Source organism: Lissotriton vulgaris, chromosome 10 (genome assembly GCF_964263255.1).
Source record: "Lissotriton vulgaris chromosome 10, aLisVul1.2, whole genome shotgun sequence".
NCBI lineage: Eukaryota > Metazoa > Chordata > Amphibia > Caudata > Salamandridae > Lissotriton > Lissotriton vulgaris.
Genome location: NC_141698.1, coordinates 360,938,861 through 360,960,949, shown reverse-complemented (window position 1 = coordinate 360,960,949; position 22,089 = coordinate 360,938,861). Strand labels below are relative to the sequence as shown.

The 22,089-nt window shown below is 42.4% G+C and overlaps 1 protein-coding gene across 2 annotated transcripts in view; it reads right to left on the bottom strand.

Annotated features, from left to right (window-relative positions):
* The window catches only part of NPRL3 (NPR3 like, GATOR1 complex subunit), a 426,334-nt gene that overhangs the window by 137,525 nt on the left and 266,720 nt on the right, over positions 1-22,089 (bottom strand). For both annotated transcript variants that reach the window (XM_086941146.1, XM_086941147.1), the window contains one exon: positions 4,588-4,694. In XM_086941146.1, the coding sequence (XP_086797272.1) occupies positions 4,588-4,694 (107 nt within the window). The remainder of the gene's footprint in view (positions 1-4,587; positions 4,695-22,089) is intronic.

Here is a 22,089-nt window from a genome sequence, read left to right as displayed (position 1 = left end):
GACAAATTTACAAGCATAAAGTTACTATTTGTAACTTTTCAAAAGTAGGCAGAGATTTCTGTCACTGATGCAGATGTCTCCCTATGGTAGACTAGGGACATTGTAAAAAGTTTAAGTTAAACTTTAAAAAAAAGTTACTAAAAATATTTGTGTGTTAAATATTAAAGTAAATTAATTTTATATATTTATTTTAAATGCAAAATAAAATGCAAAAATAGTGCAGCTTTAACTTAATTTTGAAATAAATAATTAATTTAAACATATTACATTAGTCTATTGATTCATTAAAGAAAACACAAAACAACATGTTTATATTTATTATATAATCAAAATTACTTAAATCTACCTATAGAATTAATGTAATATATATTTTTTCAAGTAAAAACATTTCCTTTTAAATTAAAAAAGGTTATTAAAATATTTTATAGTAAAATAAATATTTGTATGTATATTTTTTTAACTTTACCATCATTTCCAACAGGATGATGTATTATGGCCTTGCTTCCATTATCTTCTACGGGAGAGTGTTGCAGTAACAGTGGTTGGCCATAAGTGGTGCTGGACTTACTCACGGTCTAAGCTGGAGTATATGAACTACTGTTCATATACTGCCAGATATCTCATTGTAGAGTAACTGGTGAAGAATCTGTATACTTTTAATGGCCCAATCCTTCTCCAGCAGTGATTATTTCTCAACTTGTATCACGTTTTTCCCCATATAAATAGCATAGCATAGCATATAGGTAGCAAAGACATGTAGGAATAGACAAACATTTAATACTGTATTGTTCTGTTTCCAAAGAGACTTTATATAACCTATGATCAGATTACTTCTTGCCTCTCTTTATGGCAATGTACCATATAGAGGACTCAGCGACTGTGGACATTAAAGCAAGTGCCTCTCTGGCATTACCCATACTGGTTTTTACAGTGTTGAGGCAGGAAACTAGCAAATCTGAGTAGGTTATTGATATAACAGTACATCTTTATAGGGGGTAGTATTAATCCTGAAGCTGTGTGAGCCCATAAAGCCTACGGTTTCAACCTAGGCCATGCCGCTTCCCTAATGAACCTTTTGATATCAAAATTAATTTGCCTAACATACCTTGTTTAACTCTAATGGGAAGCATACCCAGGACATAACTGTAGCAGGGTGCCACCATCCTTTTTATGCCTTATATCCTGCCCCACATCAAAATGTTGAGTTGAATCCATCGCAAAAAGAATAGTCTCTCCTTTGGGAAATACGCAGATTTAATTTTCGCTTTGCTATGTTTTCTAGTCCACTATTGATTCTGATACCCAGGTATTTTATTTCCTTTGTTATCCATTTCATGGGTAGCAGTAAATACTTTCTCCAGTGTTGTGTCTGGACATAGGGAGCGCCTCAGACTTATCCCAGGTAATTTTGTAATTGGAAAATCTTGAGGCAGAATTAATGATGGACACTGCCACTGGTTGTGGGCGTATGGGGTTCCATTACTGTTAGTATAACTTCACCAGCTTACAGGAATGCTTTAAGTAGGACAGATAGTTTAGCCATCCCCTGCATTTCTCTTGCTGTACGCAGTGCTGCAGATAAGGGCACCAATGCCAACAAGAATAGGAAGTATGACATATACAAATGGCTGAGAGAGGTGTCCTCCACCCTTAACATGGGCAGGTCTCATGCAGCCACCGTACTTTTACGATAAAGTTCTGGCCTAGACTAGCCCTCTCGGAGCATGCAAAAGGTAACCCTAGTCCACTCTATCAAAAGCCTCCTCTGCATCCAATGAGACGGACAGTGCCACTGTCCTCAGGTCCCTAGTGCTCCAGAGGAAATGTCATAATGCCCTTATATGATTCAGTGAGAAACACTTGGGTACAAAACCTACTTGAATTCATGTATAAGAGATTTAATGAGATTACGTAGTACGTTGGCTGAGATTATGACATGGGGTGATAGTTAGCCCACTAAGGGTCCAGTATAAACTAGTCTTTTGCAAGTGATACAGAGCTTTAAATTGAAAGCAAACTGGTCCTGATGCAGTAGATATTTTGTATATTTTTGTATATTTCTAAAGCGCAAACAATCGCTACGAAAGGAGCATCCTGGCGCTGACTAAACAGTGTGCAAAGGATCGGAAACAGAAAGGAGACTATATGAAGGACATTACATAATCATCAGAAAGAGAATAGATCCACGTTTTGAGTTGTTTTCTAAATTGGTTTTCCTGAGTTAGGGATCTAAGATGGTTGGGAATAGAATTCCACGCTTTACCAGATAAAAATGACAAAGACTTGCCTCCCTTAGTCTTAAGTTTGAATTTTAACGGCTTGATCAGGTTCTGACCTGCAGATCTTAAGGTCCTTACAGGATTGTAGTGTGGAAACCGTTTGATAAGATAAATCGGGCCAGTGCCATTGAATGAACGGAATGCTATAATTAAGATTGTAAACAGTATTCTTTTAGGGAGTGGTAACCAATGAAGGTTTTTAAATGCGGGCGAGGCAGATGATCTCCTGGGTAAATTGAGAACAAGTCTAGCCGCTGCGTGCTGCACGCCTTGGAGTTTTCTGAGGGTGTTTTTCTTTTTAACACCTGCCATCAGACCGTTGCAATAATCAAGATGTGCAAGGATTAAGGCCACTGCCACTGCCTTTCTTGAGTCTATGGGAAGAAAGTCGAAGAACTTTTTCAGTGACTTAATGATATTAAAGCAGCTTCCTGCAACATACCTGACATGTTGGTCGATGTATAATTCGGCGTCAAATAGAACGCCAAGATTCCTCGCTGATGTAACTACTTGTGGTTTTTTCAAAAGACAAGGGAACCCTAAAGGTATGTCGCAGGGACCTTGGGCAGTTTACATATTATACAAAACAATGGTCCCTACATATGGACAGAATGAATTACAAACAAATAATCAGAACACCTGATAAGTGTAATGTCTATTGTCCAGCCAGACAAGAAGTTTTAATTAAGCGTTAAAGTCAATAAAACAAAAATATAAGGACACTGAAATAACAAGTGGGCACAGCCGTGACCCACAACATACGAGACAAAACTACGAAAGCAATGGCCAAAAGGGCAAGGCTACAATAAGTCTGTGAACTTGTATTCAGTATTTACAGACGTGAATTTTCAGAACCACAACTTTGCATTTTTACAATATTTCAGTATCATATTGCAAAAGGTTTTTTTTTCGAATCAACGACGTTTCGATGCCTTATTAAATTGTGGGCATCATCATCAGGACAGAGAATTAATCATTGTTGTCTTATTTCAAACAATATTATCACTATGCCTTTCTGCATTACTTAAACGAGAAAAGATAAATTACACGGGAAGGAAATGAGGGAGGAAAAAGAACAATTGAGGCATAACATTAGGCATGTTGATTAAAAAGACTGATCTTCATAGTTGTGTTTTAAAAAAATTGTGACATTTTAGTGAAGGTGCCAAGCATTTATAGTAAAAGAAGACCCATGTTTTTAGGAAACAACGTAGTGGAGTATAAGTGAAGGTGCCATTTGAATGAATGACCATTTTAGAACCATTTGGTTGGGAACCTTTCGAGCGTGGGTCGTATTATCAGCGCTCCACATGGTGCCTATTCGGTAGATTGTGGCCTCGGGGTGATACGTGACCGTAAATCCGAAGGTGAATTTTGCACGGCGAAAGTGGAAACAATGATCGTTTGAGATTGAATGAAAAGGTGACAGTGAGAAGTGCGGCGGGGGGTGGCGAAATTACGGCGCAATTACAATGTGGTGGGCGCAGTGCCGGTGTTAGCACAAATCCATTTGGACATGGGGTGGGTGGTGGGAGGGGTGTTGGTAGGACGGCGCAATTTTGGTTGTAGTGCGAGTAATGAATGCAGACATGCACGGATGGTCGGCGCGGTGTCGAGTGAGCCTAACATACCTGCGAGCATGGTGAATTCAAATTTCAAAGGGATATAGGAGCAATAACTTGACACTCGTGGTGGTATCTGGGGAACCAGTAAGGACAATTAACACGGGGTCCCCCAGTCCCTCGGTTCGAAAAAGTGTGTGTGATCCGTGAAAGTAAAAATTACCAAAGAGCAGCCTCCGACCCGAGTTGGCTGGTTTATGAAAAGTCCAGTACTGTGGGTAAGCAGGGGTGCCATGGGCACTAATGCAAGTGAGCAAAAGAGAGATCCAATTCACCTGCCTTCCTAGTGAAAGACAGTCATAATTAGGATGCAGTTGTCCCCTCACACCCCTGTTCCCAGTACCACAGTGCTTGGTTCAATCATTTATTAAACTATTATATACTGAATACAAGTGGGTTACGATTTGAAACTGAGTCTGCTGTCTATTTTGTAAGAGATGGGCCATAATTTTTTTAAAAAACAAAACAAAAAGAGTGCACATTATGAAATATAATTATAGTTGAAAGTCTAAATCTACGAATAAGTTCTATCTTGGATCATCCCTCCCAGGTCTTGCTTCTTTTCCTTAATCTACCAATGAAATAACCATCTGCACAATCATAACAATCGCAGTCAATTCCCACACAAAAGACCCAAAGCAAAGCATGACAAGACATATTTACAGAATTGATGTTCGCGTACTTACAGACCAAGATCCGCATTTGGGGACAGCATGTAGACATTGTTTTCACACAAAGGATAAACGATAATGGCTTTGCCCCAGTAAACCAGGTGGGCTGCCAACTGGAAAACCTGCACAAAAACATCAAGCCTTAAAGCAGAGGACAGTACATTTAAGTGCTCTAAATAGGAGGTTTAAACTTGATGAAATTGATATAAGGAAGGCTTCTATAACTCAGATCTCTCTTAAATACAAAATCTTCATACGTTTTAAGTACTGAAGTTTAGAAAACTGTTAATGAATTATTCAAGCACAATTGTGCATAGTTGTTTTCCTATACATGGAAAAAAACTTTACATCCCCAAAATATATATCATTCTTTCTTCGCTTTTTCACCCTGAAAGCCCCTCAAGACCTTCTTTACAATGGAGTAAATTTACTCTACAGTTTTAGGAGATGGCCTACTGCCCCTCCGGAATAGCAAATTAAAAAATAAAAAAACATCTAGCAAATTAAAAAATAAAGCTTGCTTGGGAAGTGAGTGGCCTTTAAGCACATTGTAGCTGCCAGGCCCCCCAAAAATAATAATAAGTAAAGCAGGGGTGGGGGAGCATTGAACAAGTGTGGAATTAGGCGACTTGGTGATGAGCCTTTGCAAAAGCATAGTTAAAAACTAAATTATTTAGATACAAATTAAGCATGTGTGGATGGGGAGCAACGGAGAAGCGGAGAGTATATAGGGGACATAAGCTGCACAAAAAGTGCAGCGGGAGAGTGCGAGTAGATGTGCTACCATTCAAGTCAGCCAATCAAAACAATGGTAAAGAAAGTATGTTCCAGGGGTGGGACAAAAGTAGGAAAAGGGAGGAAAGCCATCTAATGAGGAGCACTGAACAGAGATAAACTAAATAGCCATCCAACTGGGGGTAAAGGAATGGCCCTGTGTGTATTTTAGACACATGCTTTCAACAACAGATAGCTAATTCACCACTTCCCTCCATGCCCCTTTGATTCTCAGTCTAACTGAAGCTAAGAAGCATTTCACACGTTTGATAACCTGTGAAATAGCCTGAAGCAAACGCTGAATCCGGTTGAGATCAACCGGTTATTCCCAAAAAGCCAAATGTCAATTCGTCATCACGTTTAATAGTTTGGAAAAACTCTCAAATAAAAATGAGTGAATAAAGTTGGAAAAAAGGATTTAATAAACAAAGTTGGTTTGTCTGCTTTGTGACAAATGTTGCAGCATGAACATAATCTATTTTTTTTACCGATCCCGCCCCTGTCTAATTGTTTTTCTCAAAGAATCAGCTGAAAAAGTGATTCATTTGCTTTCTTAGACACACAAATAACAAAGCACAGGCTTGTGCAAAAATAAGCTTTCCATTGTTTCAGGGTTATAAGTTACTTCCAGTGTGGTTTAACAGTCAGAATGGCCCAGCTGCACCACAATGCTTTCCTTTCACTAATCTCACCACACACTGGCGAAAACAATGACAAACTGTTCGCACAGCATGTGTTAAATTGTTCTTGACATTTCTGATAATTAGCCCCTGGATTGAAGTCAGCCTAGATGGCTTACATATTTTCCTGTCCGCATAAAAACCACAATTGTTTACAAATTTCAAAGATGTATATTCATTCCTAACAAAACAGAAAGCACAACTGGACAATAAGGTAAGTAGTATGCTCAACCGACTATAGAAACATGATAGAAGGTTTCAAGCGAAAAGGCGTGTGGTTTAGCAGTTGAAGGGAAACTCCCATATCTTCATTTTTGTAACTTTTTTTTGCATAGTGGTTTGGCAGTTGAAGAGGAACTCGCACCCAGTTTTTTTTCACCTTTCATTCTGCCACCCCCTCCCTCGTCCAAGACCTTTCGCACGTTTGAAGACTCAGGTGTGGATATTGTTGCCTGAGAACCACACAGCGGGCAGGAAACTGCGACATTGTTCACAACTCCCACCTCACTCATGTGGTTGTGCATGTTAGGGAAGCAGGGGGTGGTGGGCTTTGTTACTTAGTTACCAGTCAATCGCACATGCTAACGGTTGCTGCAGTGGCAAAGAGATCATGAGTACTGTATTGGAAACTTCCAAAGTCTATTTCAGTACTAAGTAAACCTTTCCTGAGGTTGAAGTTAGCCTCTTATTCGGCTAGCATCTTATCTGCTGGTGGAAGTTAGCATCTTATTTACAGGTAACATTTTTTTTTATATACAATACAGCCATAAATAATTCCGCTAACTCCATTTTATCAGACTTTGCATTGCCATACTATGAATGTGGTGTTTTTCAATCACAACACATAGCACTATAAAGTCTATTAGGATTTAGTTTCACACAAGCAACCTTTCCATCCTCAAAATTCATATTTATCTAACGAAATGGAGCACTCCTGTACAGTACCTGTATGTAAATTGTCTGAGCGGATTTGGTCACCTTGTCTTCAATGTATGCCAAAGCAGTTTTCTTCTGATAAGTAATCATACTTTTCCTATAGGAAATTCACATTGGCTCATAAATATTTTAAACACACCACAATCCACTACAAGCTCCATATGGACTTAGACTGTGCCCAAAAATGCTTCCATCTGTGCTCAATGGTACACCCTCAACCCAATGCATTCATATGGAGTTATAGACAAATAACTAAGCATACAATACCTTTATGTAAATTACCTGAGCCAAGCAAAATTTGTCAACAGCTGGCACCAAACTGGTTGCCCTCACCTCAATGCATTTCTATGGAATTACATCCGAATGGGTAATTGTAGTTTTGTTATCATAAAAACACATTGGCTCACAAATACGTAAGTTGTTTCTCAAAGACACCACATTTTACTACAAGTTATATAAGGACTTAGCTGGGGTCAAGCAATGTTTCAATCTGTGCTACCCTCAAGCCAATGGATTCCTATGGGTTTCTAGACTAAAATGTGTAGGAAGGTGGATATCTGACTATGGTTGCCCCCAACTTTTTGCCTAGTGTTTTGCTGGTTTTTGACATAGTTGGCCTGGGATCCTGCTTTCCAGGACCCCAGGCTTCCTGCTCTCTCTGTTAAAATGGACTCCATGTACCTTAGGTACATATCTAATTGGTATTGGGTCACTCTTGTAAGTCCTTGTACAGTGTACCATAGCTATCCAGGGCATAAGTGCACCCAAGGCCTACCAGGGGCTGCAGCATGTATTATGCCACCCCTGGCTGGCCATCCAAAACTGACACAACTGGCTGGTAACACAGCTGGGGCAAGTTGGTGTAATCACCCTTTGCTTTAGATATAGTATACCTAGTATAGTATAGTATATATATAGTGGCGAAGTGTGGCTCACTGGTTAGAGGGTGGAGAAGTGTGGCTCACTGGTTAGAGGAGGCAGACCTGGAAGCAGAGGTCAGCCCGGGACCAGGGTTCAATTCCCGGCTCGGTGGGGTCTTGAGTCCTAAAATGTCCATGGACTCCACAATTCTCGCTCTGGTGCCTACTCGATTCACGGGTTCACACTCTGCGACTCTGGGCAAAAGCTTGCTTAATCTCCACAACGGCCCCTCGCGTCGGGATGCCTGGCTTTCACCTCGCGGATACCCTGCCGGGGTTATCTCACAGGGGAATACCAGGACGGGTTCCCTAAGCAAGCGCTTAGAAACCGCTCGGTGATTTGCGCTATATAAATTCCTGTACATTTACATTTACATCTAACCCTAAAATGGACACATATACTCCTATAAGTCACTCCTATGGCAGGCCTTATCAATCCTGAAGGCAGAGTGCTTGGAATTATGTGAGATGGTGCTCTAGCATGAGCTGAGCCAGTCTGCAGCTTTCGGAACCAAATCCTTTAGCTGTTTCCATGATAACGCTATACCATATACTCTTAAGTGCATTATAATCCTCACGGTTATTGCTAACTTTGGCATAGCATTATCAAAACATGTCGAGTAAGGTGTCATACGAATTGGAATACTACCCCCTTGCCAGTTCTGGCGACGGGGGTAGCATTCCACCCTTTTAGAGGGACAAGACATGTATGTAACTGTGAACCCCGGTTAAAGTTAACTCGAGCCTCAGCATCACAAAATGGATGCTGCCACCACAGAGACAAGTCTGACCTCCTGCTGCTGGGAGTCCTTCCAGCAAGGGAGGCCTGGACAAAGGGTTTCCTGCCTTGGGAGGTGCTAGAACCACCCCAGACAGGATTTTGTGTATTAGGTAGGACAGGCTGAAAGGAATGAGACATGCCTGGGGCACACAAGGTGTCCCTGTGCATACCCCGGTTCAAACCAGTTGCTGGGGCACTCCAGCCCCAGCTCTGGCGCGAAACCAGACAAAGAATAGGGGGTGTAACCACCCCCCTTCCTGGTCCCACCCATAGGAGGGACCTAGTCACAATACAGCCCCCTTTAGGAGAATAAAAGTAGGAGCTGGTCCCATTCCAGATTAGATTAATCCTGATTTGAAACTACAAAGAAGAAACTCTGGACTTCGACGTTCTTCTCCACAGAAGACTGAAGAAATCTCCCTTGTGGCCAAGGAGTGACCACCCTGCACAAGCAGGCACCATCAAGCGTCCTAGCGGTTCACTTTGTCGTCCTTCCTGCCGGAAGCAGACTTCAGAGCCCGACGAGATCCGGACTTCCGGACCTCTCCGACCTCTACCTACATCTGCAGCACAGCTGAGATCCGTGGGTGTGACGAGACACGTGGGACCAGCCATCTTGGAGAAACTGCACTTCGCTTCCAGCACAACTTCAGAGGCATCCTCGAGAAAGTGCTTTGGGGATTGGGAAGCCCCAGCCCCGAGCAGCTGCTGCACAGAAGATCAGCCCTCCAGCATCCATGAGATCTGCGTGGGGCCCTTTTGCTCGATTGCTGCTCGACGCGTTGTCTGGTCACTTGCCAGCTGGCTAGTGGCCTCCTAGACGACGATCCACGAAATCTACACCGCTGGTCTGGTTGCTCCAGACTGGCCCTTGCTTCCCTGCAAAGGAGAAGCACCCTGGACCCTCCTGGTCCGCACCAGACGCCTTTTCCACTCACAGCGTGGGTTGCCTTTGCCAAGGCCTGTTGACGCCGAATCCAGAACAGACACCGCCGACAGCGAGAGCCTGCGTGGGACAGTTCGTGCCTCCATCCTGGTCGTTGAAGACACCTCCTGGTCCACGTGGCTGCAGAGTCAAGCGTCCACTCTTCACCTAATAGCGACAACAGCATCTGGTTCCTTCCTGGTTCCACTCCAGTCACTGGCTAGTGACTGTGAACATTGTCCCCTCTGCTTTCAGGTCTCCATCTTCCTTGATCCACCCTTGGATCACTCCGGGCATCTTCCTCCTAGTCGCCTGCAGCATCTTTTCTTCAAGGCTCCATTGAATTCAACGCAGAAACCCGACACATTTTCACACCTATGCACCCGCAGCCCGTGGGTGAGGTAACAATAGCATTTCGGTGCTCAAGGGTAGATTGACTCTCCTAGTGTCCAGGTATCCAGTCGTTTTAGTCTTAACCAGTCGGAACTGTCTTTTACTTACCTTTTCGTAATTTGTAGAGTCCATTGACTTTGTTACGCATCTCACGTGCGAGTTCACACTCTGCACACGGGTCCCGTGGGCCTCCTGCTCCTTACCTAAGGTTAGGGTAGTGTAGCCCCAGCAATCCTACAGCCTCTGGACAGCCCATTCCTTCTATCGATTTCCTTATACCATTTACTTAGTATATGGTTTGCCGTGCCCCTAGGGCACCGTTGTATTTTGTGCAACTTATCGTATTTTTCTTAAGAGTCTTGTCATGTGCTTAGCCCTCCGATCTCATAAAGAGATCAGAGGTGTTTTGTTAGTAATAAATATCTTGTTTATTTTCATAACAACCTGTGTGGTGTCCTTTCATTTGGTATTCAAGGGGTTATATGTGGTAAAACAGCTGGCTTCACATGCCAAAAGAGTTTAGCCTAAGACTGCTTTGTCCATGCTACCATTAGGATAGCTGGTCTATAAGGTTGACTTACAACCAATCACCATAAGGGTTGTTTGGACTGATACAAGGTGATCACTAGACTTTGCATTGCCATACTATGAATGTGGTCTTTTTCAATCACAACACATAGCACTATAAAGTCTATCAGAATTTAGTTTCACATAAGCAACCTTTCCATCCTCAAAATTCATATTTATCTAACAAAATGGAGCACTCCTGTACAATACCTGTATGTAAATTGCCTGAGCCGATTTGGTCACCTTGTCTTCAATGTATCCCAAAGCAGTTTTCTTCTGATAAGTAATCATACTTTTCCTATAGGAAATTCACATTGGCTCATAAATATTTTAAACACACCACAATCCCCTACAAGCTCCATAAGGACTTAGACTGTGCCAAAAAATGCTTCCACCTGTGCTCAATGGTACACCCTCAACCCAATGCATTCATATGGAGTTGTAGACAAATAACTAAGCGTACAATACCTTTATGTAAAATACCTGAGCCAAGCAAAATTTGTCAACAGCTGGCACCAAACTGGTTGCCCTCACCTCAATGCATTTCTATGGAATTACATACGAATGGGTAATTGTAGTTTTTGTTATCAGAAAAACACATTGGCTCACAAATACATAAGTTGTTTCTCAAAGACACCACATTTTACTACAAGTTACATAAGGAATTAGCTGGAGTTAAGCAATGTTTCAATCTGTGCTACCCTCAAGCCAATGGATTCCTATGGGTTTCCAGACTAAAATGTAACCATCCTCCTCCCATCAAGAGCAACTTGGCTCACCAATTTTCATATTGATTCTAATACAGGGAGCATCTTTCTATAGTTCTTGCATGTAAATTGTTAGAGCTGAACAAAATGTGTCACAACAGATGGCATCAAATGTCTTCCAATGCAATTATGTCTGAATAGGTATTTGCAAATCTTACAGGAAAATCACATTGGCTCTCAAATATGTGTTTTCTTTTTCATACACACCACATCCCCCTACAAGGTCCAAAAGGTTTCAGCCAAGCAATGTTTCCACCAAAATAGGGACCCACTGTGCCACCGATCAGCCAAAATACTGCTATAGGGCTATATGTAAATAAGAAACCATCCTTTCTCCCATGTAGGTAAACTTGGCTCACCAATTATAATAGTGATCCCAATAAAGAGAGTACCCCTCTATAATACCTTTATGAATATTGCCTGTATCAAGCAAAATGTGTCACAATAGGTGCCACCAAACAGGTTGCCCTCACCCCAATGATTTCCTATGAGTTATTTTGGAAAAAATATTTGCAATTTTCTTATAAGAAAAACACATTGGCTCACAGATATGTATGATGTTTTTCAAACACCGCATCTCCCTGCAAGCTCCATATGGATTTAATCTGATCCAAACAATGTTTCCACCTATGCCCAATGTTACACCTTCAAGCTTATGCTTTCCTATGGAGTTATAGACAAGTTACCATCCTTTCTCCCATCAAGATCAACTTGGCTCACCAATTTTCATCTTCATTCTTACAAAGGGAGCACCCTTCTACATTACCTATATGCAAATTGCCTGAGCCGAGCAACATGTGTCACAACAGGTGGCAACAAACTGGTAGCCCTCATCTCAATGCATTCCTATAAAGTTACATCCAAATAAGTAATTGAGTTTTTTTTATAGGAAAAGCACATTGGCTCACAAATATTTATTTTGTTTTTCAAACACAGCACACCACTCTACAAGCTCCATACCGATTTTGCCTGAGCCATGCAATGTTTTTACATTGATTTACACATGCACACCACATCCCCCTACAATGTTTAGGGGAATTTAGCCTGAGGCAAGCAACGTTTACATCCAAATAAATGGCATCTCTGTTACACAGCTGCCAATTGCGTAAGTCTCTGTGATATCAGTTCATCTGAGTTTAGAGAAGAACAATGTCATATGAGTGTATTAGATGGGGGAAGGGGGTACCAGAAACTACACCACAGAGAATGCAGTTGCACTTTAATGCAATCAGGATCATAGAGACGTGTGTTTGGTACTCTAGTCTTTATACCTCAGCCTTAAATGGAAGCTGGGATGCAAGCGTGCCTCTGGCTCGCCGAAAGCGTGCCAGAGAGCAGCTCGTCTGTGCCCGAGGCCAGCCTGTCTGTGCCCGGACGGGACCCGAGGCTAGGACCCCTGTCCAAAACCTCACAAAAATGGTGAGCTGTTCAGCTGAATACCTAAATTTGCTTACGTACAAACCATCCTCAGATGCCTGCCCCCATGTGGCAAGAGAATGGGGAACAACACTGTCCCCCTACAACTTTCTGTTTGGAGTGTAGAGGAAGAAAGGGCTAAGTTACTCGGGCCCATAAAATGGAACATTTGCCTTACGAATTGCAGATCTATGACACACCACAAGTTTGAGCTACTAACATTAATAGAGGACTAACAACTTGACATCCTATTTCTAACAGAAATATGGCTACATGACAGCTCCAAAAACCACTAGAGGAAGTGTAGAGGCAATGATAGAATCACCCTCCAGAACGTTATAAGTAAACAAGTAGATTCATGACAGCTCTACACCTGGCATTAATCAAGCGCTTCCCCCTGGATACTATATATGCAGAAAAAAACGCACACATGAAAGTGGCGGGGGTATCGCCATCATATTGAAAGACAAATACAGAAGTATGCACAATGTTCCTCCCCATTCCAGAATGAATGTGAGAAACTGTGGTTTACAATAAACCTATCTCCTACATCCTACTTTTTGGGAACCTTAGTATATAAGTCCTACCTGAGACAATAACCAGCTACGACACTGAAAAAAATGAATTTTAATCTCCTAGGGGATCTCAATGTTCATTTTGATGAGATTAACAACCCCATAGTCCCAGGCATCTTACATGACCTAGGCTACCTTCAGTTACTGCAAAGAGTAGAAGGCCTCAACCATGAACACGGACATCTTCTACACCCCGTGTTTAGCAATGAACCTAACATAAAAATTGAGAAACCCTGCCCTTTGACATGGACAGACCACCGCCTGTTTACTCTGGAGGTTCTCCTACCATCATCGGACAACAAGAATCTTCCTGGCCAAGGCCGAAAATGGTCAAAACTGAATAATGAATCCTGGTTGACAGCTCTATCATCTGCCAAACCAGGCCTAGAAAAGGCAAACTCCATAGTAGAAGAATGGAATAAAAATTCACTAGATGACACCATCCCCATTATCACTGATACACCGTCCGTCTACCTAAAAAAGAAAGGTGCAGAAAGCTAGAATGAAAATGGAGACAAGATTGCGAAGAAAACCTAAAACTCTCCTATCGGTTGGCCACCAGACAATACCATCAGGAAATCAAAATGGCACAGGCATTATACCATCAAGCCTTAATGGTCAATTATGCTAATGCCCTCAGGGAGCTCTTTCGGATTGCTAAATCCCTCACCACCCCAAAAGCAGAAAACTCCCTGCCCACACTCCCACAGGCGTTCGTTGCAGCGAACTTGTGGCGTACTTTTAAGACAACGTTTCTGTCATTTATAGTTATTTACAAATGACAAATAAACATGTACCCACTCTACCAGAGACACATACTATGCTTGGGAGACAAGTTCTTCAAATCTTCCATTGATCACCAGAGAAGCGCTCCCAGCTGTATTTGGAAAGGCTAAATCAGGTTCCCCTCAAGACCCGGCCCCACCCACATTCTCCTTCCAGAAGCATGAGAAATCTTCCCCATTCTCTTGGATCTCCTAAATCTATCACCTTCCATTGGCATAGTACCCTGAGCTTGGAAACATGCAGTGGTCAAACCTCTGTTAAAAATAAACTAACCTTGACCCCTTCTGCCCCGGGAACTACAGACACATATTCCTGCTTCCAGCCATGGGGAAAGTATTAGGAAAACATTTCAATCAAAACTTCTCTCTATTCCTAGAAGAGAACTCCCTCCTCAACCCCACTGAGACCAGATTCCGTCCAAAACATAGCATGGAATCTGCACTACTAGGAATAAGACAGGAGCTAAAAATACAGCTGGAAAAAGAAGGTCCAGCGGCCATTACACCCCTATATTTAGGCCCTCATTATGATGTCAGGCGGAAAGCCATCCAACACTGAGTTGGAGGCTTTCCGCTCGACATCATAGGTTTCTGTCCGACCGCCATGTTACAATATTGGCAGTTGGAGGGAAACCCTCTGGAAAATTCTGCTCTGCTACCGTCGGGCTCACGGAGCTCATCGGGGTTGCTGGTGGAATTGTAATCTCAAAATGGCAGCGGAGCCACTCGGCTCTGCAGTTGGGATTACAATGTCGCTTTCCGCCTGCCCTTTCATGGTGGTCCACCCGCCATGAAAAGAAAAGCAAAAAGTGACTTTGGGGGCCCCTAGAAGCACTCCCTTCCACCACTGGCCCTCCGCTATGGGGCCAAGGGGCCACCTGTGGTGCCCCCCTAAGCATCCCTTCACCATGTGCCAGGCATCGCATGGTGCCTGCCACACGGTGCAGGGATGTTTGAAAACATATATTTTTTTCTTTTACAGCTTGTGCTGCGGCCTTTCTACAGCCGCCACACAAGCTGCAATAGAAAAATAGATGTTTCCCACCGTGGTTGCATCGTAATACTGCAGGTGGAACTGCCGACTAATAATTAGGCGGATTCCATCGCGCAACGTTGTCGGTCGAAATCGTAATAGGGCCCTATATTTTAAATATCAATATTATTAACATATGTAAAACAAGATCTATTACATTCAGTTTTATGTCCTTCTTTTAGGCGCTTGTGATATTTTTAGCAGGATAGTATGGGCAAAAAATTATTTTAGAGTTGGCATTTAGGTACTACATCTTACTCTAAGCAAAATTCTTCTTCTTTAAAGTCTCAAATTGAAAGGAAGACCATGAGCATGGCAGCTGATTTTTTGAGAATGAGATGCTGGCCGAATAGGAAGCTAACTTCAGCCTACTAACTTTTCACTGGACTTAACACATATTTACATACATCATGGAAAATATCAACAGAGTGTGTGCAAATGCCAGGGTAAATAATCATTTTATAAAATATGATCTTGGGCACCGTTCATCTTCTTGGTGTCCGCAGCACAATGTGCTAATGTCACCTGTGAAGACCCGGAAGTGAACTGTATATTCCTTCCTGGGCACTCAACACTGATTGGGTGGGACAAGAAGACAAGTGACTTGGAGAAGTGATGATTGTTTTAGGAATAGCCCCTTCTTGCTCCATCACTCTATCTTAATGTCCCTTGCTGGGATAGAAGACAAGTGAGCCTGGACGGAAGGAATGGAGGAGCTGACACTTTTCCATCATGCCTTTCACTTGCGCAAGGATGTTAAAGATTTGGAGAAGAGGCTGGAAGGCTGCATGCAGCAAACACCGCTCACATGCCTCTTCTTACAGCCCCTTTTTATACAGGGCCTTCTGGGATAGAAGTGACGGGCAGTTCAAAGAGAGGGTATGGGGTGGAGCCAGAAGGCAGAAAAGAGAGAGAAGAGGAAGAAAAGAGTGGAAGATTACAGTAGCTGAGCTGAGCGGTATCAAGATACACTGCAATCACCATCTTTTCCATTACAAACTATTGAGCACACTTATCTGACCACGCCCCACGTTTGGGATGATCTTGTAATGGCACACTTCCTGTCCCTCTCTCTTAGTACAGATAGTTCTGACATCAACAACCATGAGCAGGAGATCCTCATTAATTTATGACATTCTGAACAAACACCACGACCTGCTTCAAATCCACACTAATGGCAAACCACTTGGTCTCATCCTCATCTCAGAGCAATGTATCATATTGGCTGCCTACCGCCAACCACACATATATCATCCAACATTATGTATCCACCGCAACACTAAACCCAGTCCCCGCCCGACAATGCAACAGTAAATGTGTACCCAGCTCATTTCACTCTACCAACCCCGCATCCATGCACTAATCCACATATTCCTGTTTGTTCCATTTCAAGTAGTTCAGCAAGACTCTACACTCTGCAAATGAAGGTAAAATATTCTGATTCAAAGATATATAATTATAGGACACCTACGCATACTACCCAAGACAGTTTACCCTACCCACTTTTCCAAAATACCAAAGCTTTAAAATGTCGACCTAAAAAAGTACCTTAATAGTGGATGTTGCGACTTGAATTGTTACTATGCATCCTTTCCCTTAATTACCTGTTCCCTGCTGCTCAGCCAGTATGGATGTGATGTTGTGGAATGCTGGAGTGCTTGGTGACGTTGTGGAATGCTGGAGTGCTTGGTGACCTAATGGAATGCTGGAGTGTCTGGTGAGGTAATGGAAAGCTGGACTGCTTGGTGACGCAATAGAATGCTGGAGTGCCTGGTGAAGTAATGGAATGCTGGAGTGTCTGGTGAGGGAATGGAATGCTGGAGTGCCTGGTGAGGTAATGGAATGCTGGAGTGCCTGGTGAGGTAATGGAATGCTGTAGTGCCTGGAGTGGTAATGGAATGCTGGAGTGCCTGGTGAGGTAATAGAATGCTGGTGTGCCGGGTTCGGTAATGGAATGCTGGTGAGGTTGAGAGAGTGTCCGTTGGAGTGTGCAGGCTGAGTAGCAAGGAGGCTGCTCCTGATGGGGCTAAACTACTTATCTGAAACTTACCATCTTGTTGTCCTGTAACTAAGTCTTAATAAACCGTATTCTACCATCTACCCTATGGCTACCTGCTCCTACCGTTGCAACAGTGGAGCTAGGCATGCTTGTCCTTAACTACATGAGCTGGCACTTGTTGGCTTCCTGTACATTTCCTGCGGTTTAACATGATGAGAAACCTCATGCTCTGTTGCATCTCTGATTTGACGCCCTATTATTCAATCCCCAAGCAGGTTTTTGAGCTGTTCTTACATTTTACACCAATTCGATGGAATAATACGTTAATTTTCATGTCTGCTTTAAAACCCTGCTAATTTTTTTTTTAATTTTGCTTCCATCAACATTAACTCCTAATTTGATTTTTTTTACAGTTTCAATAAATCCACATTTGATTTCTTCTTCCCTTTTCGTACCTTTACCCTTCCAACAATACTCCATCGCCACCAATGCACTCACTCAAAAAAAAAAAATTACAACACCTCCACAGGTGGCGAAAAACTCACATCCCTCATCTTATGAGCCTCATCTGAATTGAAGTAGGGATGATGACAGTGAAATGAAAGGAAATTTAAGAATGGCTGCGACTAAGACTTTCCTTTCTTTGCTGTCAAAGGGGCTGGTTTGGAGTTTGGTGTAGAGGGTACTCTGTACTAACGGCAACAGAGCACCTTCTCCACCAAATGCATGGTCCACCTACCCAGTTTAGAGGTATGTGGACCTCAAGACTACTCTTCCCACCACCTGCCGGAGGACGAGCCATTAGTGGTTGGCCATCCAACCGCACACCCAATTTAAAGTGGGAGATTGTTTTTATTTTATTTATTTTTTTTCTGTCCATCACCACCAAGGAAATCTCCCATGACGGGAAATTCGTCTTGCATCTTTCAAAAACAACCTCCTGCTTTGGGAGTTTATTTTTGCAAAATGAAAAACTGTGTAAACGTTTGATGTGTCTGTCCAACTTTTACAACAGTAACAGAAACTAGTTCCTGTCAATGTTAAGATTTGTGCATGGGGCTGGGGGGACAACTCTAGATTTCCTTGGGACGGTGGGGGCTATGTCCTCCACCATCTCGACGGAGTATTCTTCATCTGCCAGCTCTTAAATGTCGAGTTTGCCAAATTGCCACAAGAATACGCTCATTTGTTTGTGAGGTGTTATGTTTTGTTGGTATGAAAAGTTATGAGAATTTTAACCCCTTCCATGCTGATGATGGCCGGGAGCCGTCATGGCACACAGTGCTCGTGTGCTGATGACGGCTCCCAGCCGTCATGACCGCACCCGCGATCGGAATGTGTCGCACAGGCGCAGAATCGCGGCCGCGCCCAAGGGGTTATTTGGCCTTAAAGTCAGTAGCAAATGATAGAGAGTCGGAGTTCAGGACTCTCACAAAGGACGCGGTGTTGATGAAGTTCACAGGATTGTTTAATCAGTGGAATCAGAGAGACCATAGCAGTCAGCAGAAGAGGGTGAAGGGAAGGCAATTGTTTAGGTCTGGCATTTGAGACAGCTTTAGCTCCCCAGACTATTGCTCTTCCAAAATATGCATACATAATAAATACACACAAAGGGGCTTTCAGTCGGCGGGCTTCTTCGAGTGATATGTTAAATTGTCATTCACATTATGCTTCAACCCACTACAGCATACAGCCCATCTTGCCCATTCTCTCTTTGCACTTGGAGTGACAGCACAATGCCTATACACATAGTTCACCTCCACCCAAAATAGTCTCTTCCACTTCAGTGACATGGCAGGTTCAAACGTTATTTAAATAATAGCAATTTATTTTTCTTTCCCTAAACTGCAGGTTCCCAGTTAGACTATGTTTTTTCAGTATTTAAAAAAAATGAAAATTGCTGTTAAATAATGTTCAAGGGGCACCGTAACTGCCTGTGAATTGAGAGCTTTGGGCCAAATGTACAATAGTAGCGGTCACGAAAAGCGACCGCAAATTGCATAACTTTTTGTGACCACTGTTGTATTTTGCCGGCTGAACTATGTACTAATAGGTCTGGTCACAGAATAACTAATTGCAGGGGGTCTCACATAATATTCATTAGACAGTTTGCACTCCCTTGAATAGTAACTTGCAAGGAAAAGCAGACCTCCAACTATGTGATTGCATTCCAAAAGGCAAAAGTTTTTCCCCCAAAAAGAAGCACTAATTCCTTAAAGAAAATGGCGCTGCTTTTTATATATATATATAAAAAAAGAAAATACTGACAGCTAACAGGAGTTTACTGAATCACTGCCTTCTCCTCAAGGAGCTGCCATACCAATTTCAAGAAGGGACGCCAACTTGGGAGTCGGTAACTGATCAATGGTTTGCAATTGGAATTACGTTGCAAACCACTGATACAGAGGCTACTCAATCTCAATTTGAAAGGAACGCTCCTAACATGTCCCTTTGAAATTGAGCTTCACTGATGCTTTCTAACTATTTTGCAATTCAGAAAAGCTTTTCAGAAACAGAAAATGGAGTTAGTACAAATGTTGAAGGGTTTTTGTGGTCAGAAACCGTGTATTTTACTGAATTCGAGGGTTTGCACTGAACAATCCATTGTACATCTGGCACTTAGTTATGCGGTGATATATATATACACTGACTGTGTTTAGATGTCAGCATATTTTATTTTTTGTGGCAAATGCTTGCAATGAAAAAAATATTAAACATCACTCCAGCTTGAGGCCCGGCATACTGGCTTTGCCAATGCATGATACTTTTTTCAGGAAGACCAACTGGAATTTAGAGGGCGAATATTTATTATAATGAAGGGCCTGAATCTTTCTTTGGCATGAGAAAATAACAGGAGTAACAACCCGTCCCAATGCTCTGGATGGCCCCTCTAGACAGTAGAGCTCACTCCTCTTACAGTAAGAGGGATAGGTGCTGCTCTGAAAGACTCTCTGCTGTGGGACAAAGCTGCATTGGATCGGACGGGAATAGAAGGGCACAGCCCAGCTGGACCATCTGAAGGACTCATCTGTCGGATGTGATGGCCTGCCACCCTGGGAGAAAATGCTGGATCCTGATTCCCATGGGGTAATTGCCAACCCTCTGGAGTAGCCTGGGAAAAGCGTAAACTGATGAGAAAATCGTCAGACAGGGTCAAAAGAACGCACCATAGTAAGGCTTTCCTTGAAGCGTTCTAGGGAAGACCAATCATTTTCGCCAAATACATTGGATCCCTCAGAAGGCATATCTATCGGGATGCCTGAATATCATCATAAATACCCCTTGGATAAATCATACCCTAGTCAGGGCTCGACAAATCTAAAAAATCTTACTTGACCTGCAGGTCGAGTGAGTAGACTTTTCTACTCGACCTAACCGCAATGCACTCGACCCACAAATTGATCGCATAATGGACTTTTTTCAAAACATTTGCAGCGCCAACAACCCAGGAAAACGTTGGCCAACCAAATTAACGTCAAATTTGATTAAGTTATCACCCATTTAATTTAGCGGTCACACAATCTGCACCTTACAGGTGATGGTGACACTTTCTTGCGAGCAAAACCAAGCAATGAAGGTGAGGAAACATACAAATATTCTTATGCAGAAGCTCGAGATTGCATTTTCAAGGGCACAGTTTAGGACTTGCTTGACAGTGCAACTCTCATTTGACCTTACTACACCAATGTCATTCTATTATACAATTCTTTGCTTCCACAAATGCATATAATTCAATTTCCTATGCTATTTGCACGTACCGCTTTACATTACAACATTCTTGTAAAGTCACTCAGTCAGATCTACTGGCATTACAGTGCTGGTGTATTAGTAAATCAAATCAGATTTATACTAAACAGAAAATTAAACTTTACGTCACCCAAAGTTTACAGCAGTCACTTAGTTAATCTTGAAAGTTAACATACCTGTAACAGACCTAAGTGACCGAGGAGACTGATTGAGAAAATGTACAGAGAAGACTCACTGAGATGGTATGCAAATGGCAGGCGTCATATATACTGCAAGAAGACAGACACTGACTAGTTATGTTAATTTGGAAAAATGACCATGCTAGAGAGGCTCACTAAATGAGATGCCAAAAACTGCTTTAGAAAGGCACGTTTAGTAGCAAACATGAGGTCACTAACTCTCCATTGAGGTTTGTTGATACCTAGGCACGTTAGTCCTAAAGCAGGGAAATACTTAAAATTTTAAAATATTTTATTGAGACATACCTTACCATGTTGTTTTCAAAACCACCTCTATTTGTATACAGGAGAATTTAAAAAAGCCACACATCAGTAAAAAAATAAAGCGTCAAAAGGGACAGAAACTCAGCCCCAGATCGGCCAGCAGGTACTGTAGGTGGCCTAATCTGTCTCTGAAAAAGAGAAAACCGAAGACAAATCCATGTATAAGACAATGTGCAGGATAGAAAAGATTTTCGGGTGTGGTAATAACAGTAAGATAGGCTGTGCCAGGGGTGGTAGGTAGAGAGTACCGGCACTTCATTTTAGCGACGGGGACTTCTTTTTTGGTCATCAGATCATGACCCAGCACAAAGGCAGGAAGGGGAAAAGTTGGCAGAATAGAAAGATAGTTAGAAGGTGACAAAGAGAAAACATAGACAGTATAAAAAACAAGTGAAATCAAGTGAAAGGAAATGAGGGGGCAGGAAGGGGAAAAGTTGGCAGAAAAGAAAGATAGTTAGAAGGTGAGAAAGAGAAAACACGGACGACAAGTATAAAAAACAAGTGAAATCAAGTGAATGGAAATGAGGGGGTTAGGGCCCAGCCCTGTAACGGCTCCCGCCTATAACAGCGCTAAAGAGACCATCGGTAGACGTTCAGAGACCATTGGTGTGAAAGAGAGTGGAATCGTACCAGCTAGCCTTGCTACCAGGTAACTGCCATCCAACTGTGCAGAAGGAAGCAGGTGCCCGAGATTCATTTAGAGCAACTTTACTTAA